The following is an 11,602-nucleotide window of genomic DNA, read 5'->3' as shown; positions in this document are numbered from 1 at the left end:
TGTGTATAGTATCGAAAATGTAATGAAGTGCGTGGTTGTGCATTTAATAAATTGAACATTTTTTTAATAATAGAAATATTTTTAATGGTTTTTGAAGGCGCTGAATTCAAATATGATGGCGATATAAGGAAGCTACTCGGTTTTCTTAGGGTTCCATACGCAATGGATACCAACGGGATGCTATAACTGTAATATATGCACAGTCTGTTTGTCCATCCGCCTGTCTCGGAGAGTCTATACCTACTGCTTTAACCGTTACAGGTTGACCATTTGAAATTTTCACAGAATTAAGAATGACCATCTTATTCAAGATTCAAGATGGTGGATGTGTCTTTTTCAATGAAAGCAATATGGGTATCATTTCAAGGTTCTCGGGATTATCGATTCCGAATATAACATCTATTTTGAGATCTAAGATCGCAAATGTGACTTTTTAACAAAAACAACATAGGTATCATTTTCAAGGTTTTTTGAAATAGATTATTCGTAGTGGCTGTAAAAAAGTAGAAAAATGGCTGGATAGAATCGTCAACAATAAATGTTTTATGTGATATTTATTATGTATTTGTGATATTATGTTTTAGTTTTATTAATAATGCATACTTACCGTGGTTAGATTACTGTTCCATCATATTTTAATAGACCCCCAATAGTCTTGGGCACACTTTAATCGCGCCACTGGCCATTTTAGTTTTTTTTTGTTATTTATTAATGTGCCCACACAGCGAGGTCAAGATTTGCACTGAACGGGCCAGAGCAAGCTTGGCATCAACAATTGACGCCACAATTTTCGATGCGTGCCTGTGTCCATCTAGACATGTATATAATCTAAGGTTGTGGTATATCCATGGTAGTTTTATAAATTCCGTTGAGCCTTATAAAAATAATCAGTGATTGTACTGACAGCTCTTTCAGTCACTGAAATGTATAGCTGAAATACTATAATTAAATAACAATTTTTAAAAATTATGAAACAAGCTTTTTGAAGGTAATAAAACAAAATGATTAATTAATGAAATATTTATTTCTATTAAGATTCTATACGATCTACACATTTTTTATTTGAAGATGACCTTATATTTTAAATGCCAATGACGTTATATTTTAAACAAACATACGTCATTGAGAAGAGAGAATGAATTAAACCACTACGTTCAGTCTTTGCTAATAGCTTATTTTTTCTTCCATTGTTTGCTTTTTTTAATTTATGACCAAATTAGCACCGTAGAAAATAGTTTATCTGAACCATAAGAAATGAAAAGATAGGTTTAAAAGATAGGTAAAGTTAGGTTCGGGATTTTTTGCAGTAAAGTATTTTGGGGCTCATGGAAATAGTTTAACACTTTTTTTATCCTAGCAACCAATAATAATAACTAACAACCAAGTAATGATTTGCGCAAATTCAAATTCAATTTTTTTTAGTATCTTTAGACACAACTATATACGAATCTTGAACTATGTGTTCTGACATCTATGTCAATGTCAAACTCTGTCAAAGTCAAACAAAGAAGTGTAATCAAACAACCTAGCGTCTCAAATATTCATAATTTTTCTATTCAATTATTTATTTATTTTATATAATTTCGTATGCGGTATTATGGCGAACCAAGAAATAAGTCTTAAGTGGAATGGCTATCAAAATAATATATTACACAACGTTAAGGAATTGTTTAAAGACGAGGGATTATCAGATGTAACTTTAGTTTCAGAGGGACATAGCTTTAAAGCTCATAAAGTTATTCTCTCGGCCAATAGTGCAGTGTTTAGAACTATTTTTCAGGTATGATTTCTGTTAATTGTGTATTAAAGTATTGTGATAGTATTAGCAAATATTAAGCTAGCAATTGATCGACTTACGCCTACTCGTTTTTTCAGCAAAACCCCCACAAGGATCCAATTATAGTTCTCCACGACATTAACACAAGTTCCTTGCGCACACTCTTAACTTTTATGTACAATGGGGAGGTAAATGTGACTGAAGAGTTCTTACCTGTCTTGTTAAAAACAGCAGAAGCTCTTAGAATATCTGGGCTTTCTACAGGTAGTGAGATAAATCAAGATGATGAGGTAAGTATCTACTTTTACACATAACATTTACATTCTCTATAGTGCTTTATGATTTATTATGGTGTTGATTACCTTTATTATACCATAAATAATTGTAATAATATTATATAAATAATGGATTCCTGATGTAGGTACCTGATATGTTGTCATTTCACGTTCTCTTTTTAATAGAGGTACTTAATCTTCATCTTTTCTGTGTGATGTTGAATATGTGAAGCATTTTACTCTTATTTATTATTCATATTATATTAAAAAGTCCTTTGTCATTTTGATAAACAGTCATAATTGAATACTTATGTACTTAAATCATTTGCACATTTTCCAATTAGCTTTAATATTTATTAAATAACTTGGAGTCTTTTGTGTTATATATATATTAACTTATTTATTACTGAAACATCTATAAATTTTTCAGAAAGCATCACCTATTTTAGGGTCACATACCAAAAAGCGTAAGAAAAGTAACTATGAGGATAGCAATAGTAAAGTAAAGAAAAAGTTGGAGCCACTAAATAATGTCAGTTCAGATGTTTTGAAAAACTGTGTAAGTTAAAAAACCTATTAATAAAATAAATTTCTACCAATTGGAGGCTTCTTTCTGTAGGATAAGGGCTAGATGGGCTACCACAGGAACACCCTTTTGTACCATCAACCTACTGGTTATGGTACTCTACTGAGTGCAATCATTATTGTTTTCATTCGAAGGACTTACTAAAATTTATGGGGCTAATGAGACTAAACAGCCTATGTCTCACAATAACAAGGAAAATCACAGTGCCACTCAAATTTGATTTTTTCAAGTATTATTTGAGGCTGCACATGTGCCATTATAATGAGCTGGATGTATCACTTACAGTCAGATACATCGGGCTAGTCTTGCCACCTTTTTTCTTATAAAAAATATTTTGAAAACCATTAGATTAAATACTGTAATGGAACTTAGAAAGCCGTTTAAATTGTTGGAAATCCAGTGTATTCTATAAACAACTAAATTCTTGGCATGAGATTATCATTGTGAATATTCTATCACATTTCATATATCATCAGTATCCTATGGGCTATTTCACAACATCTTTTTCTCCAAACTCCAGCTCCACACATACAACCAATCTTTGGAAGGAATATCTGCAATGTTTGAATACAACATTGCTTTCAAAAGTGTTTGTATATTTATCAGAATTTATACATTTACAAGAGTCTCTTGTCAATGTATAAATTGGTATTGAGTTAGAGGTTGGGTTGTGGTAATTACTGCTCGCCTTTTTAATTTTAATCATAAAAATAAAACATTACTTCCACTCATGTTTAAAAACATGGTCCTTTATTCTACAGAACGTTCTGCCAAAAGTTGAACCAATTGACTCGCCGCTTACCGACTATTCTGGTGATAATACAAATGACACAGATATTGCAGTCCTTGATGAAAGTGACAAGAGGTATCGCATAAATCTAGATTTACCAAATAAGAGCACTACCAATGAATCCACAAAGAAGGGGATAAATGAAGTTAGCAGTACTCAACCATGTTTGAACAATGTCTGTGAGAAGATTAGTTCTGACTGTGACAAAGAAGTGGAAATTGATAAGGAGGTAGAAACAGTATTACAGAGTGGAACACTGGTGGAGTCATTGAATATTACAACGGAGAACTTAAAATTAATGACAAATGAGGCTATTGTAAAAGGTTAGTGTTGTCAAATAATTTTAAGTTGATTATTTAGTTAATTTTATGTATTGTCTTAGACTTACGTTGTTACTTACATTTCTAAGACAAAGAAAATTAAAAGAATCAATAAAGACTCAAGAAAAAAACTATTTTTATGTGCAATTGTGTTGAATCCATATTCCAGAAGCTGTCTTAATATGTAATCCTTGGTCGGAGATATTGGTGCCCCCTTTTAAGCAAATTTACAAAGACGGTGATAACAATAGACTTAATAATAGATTACACCGGTAATATGGTCCTCAGTCCAAGACAGTACAGTAAATATACCTATTCCAGTCTACTCTTGCTTTCTGGTGTGAAGGGTCATAGTGTGATATCATTGAAATTGCTTCCCTTGTTCCCTTAAAAATATTGAATTGATCATAAACATAATTATATCACGCACACTCACTCATATTTGAACACTCACATTCACTCGCACTACTCACATTCACTCACACTACTCATATTCACTCACACTACTCATATTCACTCACACTACTCATATTCACTCACACCACACAACCTACTCACCGTTTCAGTTACACAATACGGATATGATTTCTTCTTTTCTTTCTATTTAATTTTCTTGTAACTAAGTTTTTCTAGTATTTTTCGTTTTTGTCTTAAACTACTTTGTCACATACTTATTGTCCTGTTAATAGTATTCCTTTTAATTGGCGTATCTATTCTGTATTATTTTTAATATACTCTTTTCATTTTGTTAGCTGTAAGGAATCATAAATAAATAAATATAATATGTTTCAGATAAATCAGGTGCCTGCTATGCAAATCCGTCATTTCCATGTCCTTTTTGTCCGAGAGTATACAACAGTTGGGGCTACAGGAGAAGACATGTTAAATCTAGGCATGTGAATACCAGGTATGTACAAATAGTGGTGCCCTCCACCATGTGTGTTTGTTACTTGAGAAATTAAAAACTACCCTCTGCCATTAACATTACACAAAGTTTTTATGGCTGTTCTTATAGAAAGTTCGAAAAATATTTGTCAATTCATATCATTTTTTTCAGCAATTATTTAATATATAATTATCAGTGAATATTTGGTAACGATTAATTATGCTATCAGCTGTTTGGGATAGATGCATATGTTTTGCTGGAGTTTGTATCAATACCAAATGGCATGTGTACATAATAAACAATGTTATGGGAAAAGTTTCTTCACAATTTATATGACAACTGACATTTTTATCAAAGTTTACTTACATTAATTAGAACATATGACTTTTTGTCATCTTGTTGTCTTGGTAGTGGCATGATCCTGATATTTTGATTGACAATAAAAACACAACAAGTAGTTTAGCCCTCTCTTGATGTTAACCTGACACTGCCTAAATAATTCAGAAGAGACCAAAAATCTTGCAATGTCAGGTTAACAGTAAAACTTAACTAAACAGTTAAACTTTTTTAATTTTTGCTGACTGGCTAGAGTTGTCTGTGGTCTAGTGCTATCATGATGAAAGACCACACCCTTGCTATTGCTATTTTAATATTAACTCAAAGCAAACCCTCACTTGTTGGCAGTATAGATCCAAATAGATGGTTTTGCCGGGTTGTAAAACCTATAAATAACTATGCCTTTTCAATTCCACCATCTACATGACCTTATTGCGAGTTACGTGTCTTACTGCAGTCTGTGAAGGTGGCCAACATTTAAACTAGTTTTTCAGGCGTTCTTGTCATTCGCGATCCATTTTACATCACCATTTATCAATATTTTCGGTCGAAACAAATGGTTGGTGTAAAGAATCGCAAAATAGTACAGGGATCATTAGGTTTCTTTCAGTGAGCTCGTGGGGCACCCAAAAAACCACCTTTTTTATGCAAACCATCGACAAAATTGATTCATGGCCCACATTGCAGATTGTATGCCATGATTCAATTTTGTTGACATACCTAGTATAGAACAACAACTTACCTAGCTTTTTTCAAAGTAACTACTGCTATGCCGATCTTTAGCCAGCATCTGTGGGAGAACAACAAGGGAGGCTTCCCTTGCCAGCTTATGGGTACCAAAACGGCGCCTATTTCTGCCGCGAAGCAGTAATGTATAAGCATTACTGTGTTTCGGTGAAGGGTGCCGTAGCTAGTGAAATTACTAGGCAAATGACCTATACAACTTATGTCTCAAGGTGACGAGCACAGCTGTAGTGCCGCTCAGAATTTTTCGGTTTTTCAATAATCCTGAGCGGCACTGCATTGTAATGGGCAGGGAGCATGGAACAGCTGAACGTCCTGCTCGTCTCGTCCCTTATTTTCATAAAAAAACAGCATCAGGAAGAACAGGGTGAAGTGCATCTTTGACAACAAAATTGCCGGGCTAAAAACGCGTTAACTAATTTGTGCTACTTTGTGAAAAAGCCAAAGGGATTTTATTACAAGTTTATACATTCAACATGCGAAATGACTTTTCCGCCAACCTATTGTACCTATAGCAGAACTCCAAGATTGGCACGATTTTATTGTATTTATATTATTTAGGTAATTATTTCTATAATTTGTGACTTGATTGTGGTTTTTAATGTAAATTTCCAGATTATCATGCAAATGGTGCGTCACAGTACTATCATCGACTGGCGCGTGGTACTCGCATGCTACCAAGACGCATGGAGTGCCGCATGAAGAGGCAAGAAACTCACTGGTAGTAATGGTCGAAGCACATGCGGTACTAACTCTAAATGAACCAAGTGTGGCACAGTTATTGGGGCAAGTCGGAATTGATGCGAGTGGCACTGTGAGTGAGAAATTGAGTGAGTGAGTTATTTTTTTTTTGTGAAATTGACATGATTTGGAATTTGACAATTGCTTTGTTGACAACCACTTTATGCAATTCACTTATGGGGTAAATATGGGGTATATTATCGCAAACGGGGTGATAATAAACAAGTCCTAAAAACAATTAAGTAAATTTTTTTAAATTGAAATGCTGGTTATGCTCATTATTTTAATGCCTTTAGTTGGCGGAAATGATGACTATATCAAGTTACCGACTTATTTGGCATGATAAATTAGATGACATTTTCATTTACAATTACAAATTTGTTTTTTCAAGTTTACCGCATTGATGATAATGTATAAATAAAAATATTGTTTTATATTGCCCCTAATTAAATTGGTTGTACTGATTATCCTGTAATATCAGTAACACTGACCTTATAACCCGTAGAAACCTTCTACTTATTTTAGTTATTTATTAGTAACATAGATCTTATATTCACTACAGCCAACGATTTTTTACGAAATCTTTTAGTATTAGAAGTCTGGGTTATAAAGTGGATGCCCGTAAAAGTATTATTCATTGACACTAGTGAAACAGGGTGTCTGAAACTAATCATTATAAAATTTTCAATAAACTTTAAGCAAAAATATGTAATATGTAATAATGGTAGGCCAATATCTCGAATATGATGATGCTACATGATAAATTATAGACAGAAGCACTTAAAATTTAACTGGAAGATTGTGATACATATTCTAAAGATAACATTTATAATAAACAAAGTCTTCTATATATTCTATCATTGTTTTTGGCAATGTAATAAGTAATATTAGTATTAGAACTCGTAAGAAGTTTATACTTAAGCTTTTGTGTATTGTGTGTCTTAAATAAGTGAGAGTAATCTGGTCTATGAATAACATCGCTGTGATTGCCAAAATAAACATAATTTTATATTTTCACTTACAAAAACTATTTTATATTCTTATAATAAGCGTGTTCAAAGAAATTGCGGTTTCTTATAGTTTAAGACATACTAAATCTATATTTGATATGAAGAAGCAATATTAATATTTTTGATAGTAATTATGAGAAACCTTGTGATAAAACTTATTATTACAACAATTTTGACACCGTAAAAATCATTTAAAAGTAAGTGTATCTATTATGAAATGATTTTTCTTGTGTAAAACAAACATTTTCAAAGCATATCGGAGTAACAGAATTTTACAGAGTGGATAGTGTGAAAATTTTCTGGACTTAAATATATTAAAATAATCAACAGGAATATAAATTTCAACTCAGAAACAGCAGTAACTTTCCATGGCCCTCTAAATGCAGGGCTAATTCAATTTTCAATAGTATGCATTTTGTATTCTGTATACTTTGAGCGATTCTGCATGTTCTGCATTCCCTCTGAGCACACAGTGATGAATGCGGTAGAAGTTACAAGGAAACATTTATCGCTCTTCGTTGGATGCCTCAAATGGACGAAGCTGGTACTGGTTAGCGCCCGCCCAGAGGTGGAAACAGTGCTCCATATGAGGCTGAATTTCCACCATTGCAAGCGGAGGCTTGAAGTGAAGTACTGTATTGCCCTACTGAGTACACCAAGACGCTTTCAGAGGCCAGTTTGGCTTTCTCTTCCAAGTGACCACGGAACTGACGTGGCTCGATATAACGACGAAGTGCTAGCTGTGGAAGTTAGAGAGTGATCTTGAATCGAGGGGATACGACAAAGGGAGACTTCTTAGCGGTGAACGCACAAACTTGTGTCTTCTTGGAGTTACAAAGATTTAAATTTTGCCGGTCTCACCTAAAGCTTGGGCTCACACTCCAGTCTGTCCGCATATCATACAGATGTTTGTTATGGTTCACTACAGGGTACAGTTTTTTAATATCAAGTAATATATTATCCACTCTGTATAAACTGTAAGTAGTTACATAATTATATGATACTTCAGTGAATAATTTTCAGAAAAAACTAAGAATATGATATGTACTATCTACTAATTACCTTTTTTTTTAAAAACGCCCGAATCCATCATTACTTAACTGTAAGTTAATATTAATTTTGATCTCACCCCAGACAAGTCAGTGTATGTTTTAAGTGTTTTCTAATATATTAATTTTAACGTTTTACAATATTATTAAGATTCACCAGGTAATGTATTATCTTTGAATGAATGCCATGACCACCATGAAATTTTGAATGATCTACTGTAGTAATTGCTTTGTTTGTTATTTTTTAAAGTAATAACCCCTACTTCTGGGTTACACAAATTAAATTTATGAACGTTGTGGGACTCGAACCCGCAACCTCTCGCATTGAGGAAACGGTTCGAGTGACGTAACGATCATAAATCTTGATGTCTTGTGCAACTCTCAGGTTGTGGCTCATCTACAGGATCTACTTTACAGTTGATAACCTGCTCAAACCCAATATTTGCATATTATGATATTGACTTGAGATGTCGCTCTTTCAAATCTAAACAATTTGTTATTTTAAAGTGATAACTAGAGACCGGATTATATGCAAATACATATTGCATATGCTTTTGCATATTTAGTACCTTTTCAGCGGTAGTTGCATATTTTAGAAAAAAAGAAATAATTATGCATATTTACGTTTGATCTCGCTCATCGATCGATGCTTTTCATAGTAAGCCCCAAACATTGCACCCAAATTTAATTTCTGCCCAGTAACCTCAGTAGACGTAGAACGCTCCTATTCCGCTTACAAAAATTAATTAAGCGATCGTATACACAATTTGTCTACAGAACATTTAGAACAGTACTCAGTAGTACATATTTTTAAAGGTAAATCTAAAATTTCATTGTTGCCTAGGTAAGTAGGTATATCTTCTTATAGTTTTTTTTCACAAATATGAGTTTCAGTACAAGCCTTTATAAAATAAAATATTTTAAAATATGACTTTTTATTTTTTTCTGTTTAATTGTATGCATATTTTGGACCTTTTTATGGATTTTCATGCATATTTTAGCTATATTACTTGCATACTTTGGCCATTTTTTGTAGCATATAATACGGTCTCTAGTGATAACCCTCACTTCTGTTAATAAATCTTATTTATAAATTTAGTTTGTGTAATTGCTGTCGATATCTGTCCTTACCTTATTCAAAATATTTTTTTCTAATAAACTTCATATTGACTGATATTTACAGAGCTTAAGATTTTTATAAATTTTTACAAGTTTTTTGTATACTATTTGTAATTTATATATGAGTCAATTATCAACCACATCATGTAAACACGTGTGACATAGTTATAAGTATTAAATATAAGTTTTAAGTGTAAGCATAATTATCTTAGTCATTATTTATATATCGAGAGAGCTTTTGATGAGTCGGTATAGTTATATATTAAGAATACGGCCAATTGAATTTTAAATAAAAAAAAATAGAAGTTATAGTAACATATTAATTTTTAATGTATTTAAATAACACTATATTACAACTCGAGCAATAAATACGGAATAAAATAAGTTAAATAGGCAATGAAAAATATACCTACAAAATTGCAATACATTTATCGTATACTAAGCCAGTCATTAAATGGGAGAGGAGTATTCCCAATATCGCGCGCTCTTTCTGACTTACAAACATTATTGTATGTTATACCATGCTGTGCTATATTTAGAGCTATTTTTAATGTCTTATTTATGTATATAGGTTGTCTAAAGAATAGGAAAAAGCTATGTCTTACTGATCCAACTAACAGGAAATGTTTTAATTATCTATTAAATAACCTAAAAGCTCTATAATATGTCTTCTTTTTTTTAAATATATATTTTTGATGTGATATACATTGAGCTTCACAAAATTTTGGATTAATTATTTACGTAGAAGCGAAGAAGTACATAATGTTAGTTTCACGTGGAAATGCAGAAAATACCTATGAATACTTGTATTCATATTATTTAAAATAATCAATAGTTTTGATTTTATTCATTATTATTGAAAGAAGACAAAAATTCCGACAATACTGAGCCTAAAATTTAAAAAAATATTTAGTTCATTGCTTATAGATTTCAGGAACACCTATATAACCTATTCAGTAAGAGTACCTATTGTAAAACATACAACAATTGAATTTTGAAAAACATATTTTGTCATTGTACGGAACTCTCTCCACTCAATTTCAACTCGCACATGGCCGGTGGCGGCCCTACTTGGACTTGATATTAGTTTATATCGCGCCCACAGGGAATACTCTGGTAACAAATAAAGGAAATCGCATTCACATTTATTGCACAAGTAAGGATCGAAAATTATTTTGAAAATATTTTTCCGGGAGGTTTTATAAATAATTGAAAATATACACTTTATTTATGAATATAATTCACAGAATACGTATTATTACAAGGAATCAATACATATAGGTACTTAAATTAAATAAGTCATTCTATGAAACTGGCACATCCTAAAACATATCAACTCGTACAAATCAAAGAGCTAATAAAATAGTACATTATTATTTTAAAATATTGTAATAATATGATTGACCTCAAATGTATAAATAATATATATATATAATATATTATCATTCCCAATATGTAATTGTTTAAGATTCTCGTAAATAGCATTTGACAATTCACATTATAAATGAAATTTTATGACGATTAATTATTGACCTTAAATAACGAATCCATGTTTTCATATAGCCTACAATTTTTAATACAATCAGAAACACTAATGGCTTTGTCAGAATGCTTTTAAGGAAATGTCAAGATGAAAGAACCAATTCAAGCTTCGATACAAAGTTATTTAACTTTAATTATCTAAATAATAAGTTACCAAAGCAATGATAAGTTAAGTTATTTTATAAGTATGCTAAGATATATTTTATATTTTTGTATTATTAATATGTAGGTACTTCATCATTTACTACAACATACATCATACTATATTTCTACCAGATACTAATGAATATTTATAACCATTAAAAAGTAACTTACGACTGGTTGTAAGTGTAACTGTGGCTTTAACATTGTCATAGATAGTATGCCATGATATTTTTCTATTTTAAAACCATTGAGAATAAATATATTTTTTACGATCATATTTTTT

The 11,602-nt window shown here is 31.7% G+C and overlaps 1 protein-coding gene across 1 annotated transcript; it reads left to right on the top strand.

Moving 5' to 3' along the window:
* The first annotated feature begins 1,535 nt into the window (after positions 1-1,535).
* LOC126979907 (zinc finger protein 131-like) lies at positions 1,536-11,594 on the top strand. Its single transcript, XM_050829498.1, has 6 exons — positions 1,536-1,780; positions 1,876-2,067; positions 2,483-2,611; positions 3,400-3,751; positions 4,541-4,655; positions 6,330-11,594. Exons 1-6 carry the CDS (start codon positions 1,598-1,600, stop codon positions 6,550-6,552), a joined length of 1,194 nt encoding a protein of 397 aa, XP_050685455.1. The 5' UTR covers positions 1,536-1,597; the 3' UTR covers positions 6,553-11,594.
* The last annotated feature ends 8 nt before the right edge of the window (positions 11,595-11,602 follow it).

The sequence above is a fragment of the Leptidea sinapis genome, chromosome 4, assembly GCF_905404315.1.
Source record: "Leptidea sinapis chromosome 4, ilLepSina1.1, whole genome shotgun sequence".
Taxonomy (NCBI): Eukaryota; Metazoa; Arthropoda; class Insecta; order Lepidoptera; family Pieridae; genus Leptidea; species Leptidea sinapis.
This window is presented reverse-complemented; position numbering and strand designations above follow the sequence as displayed.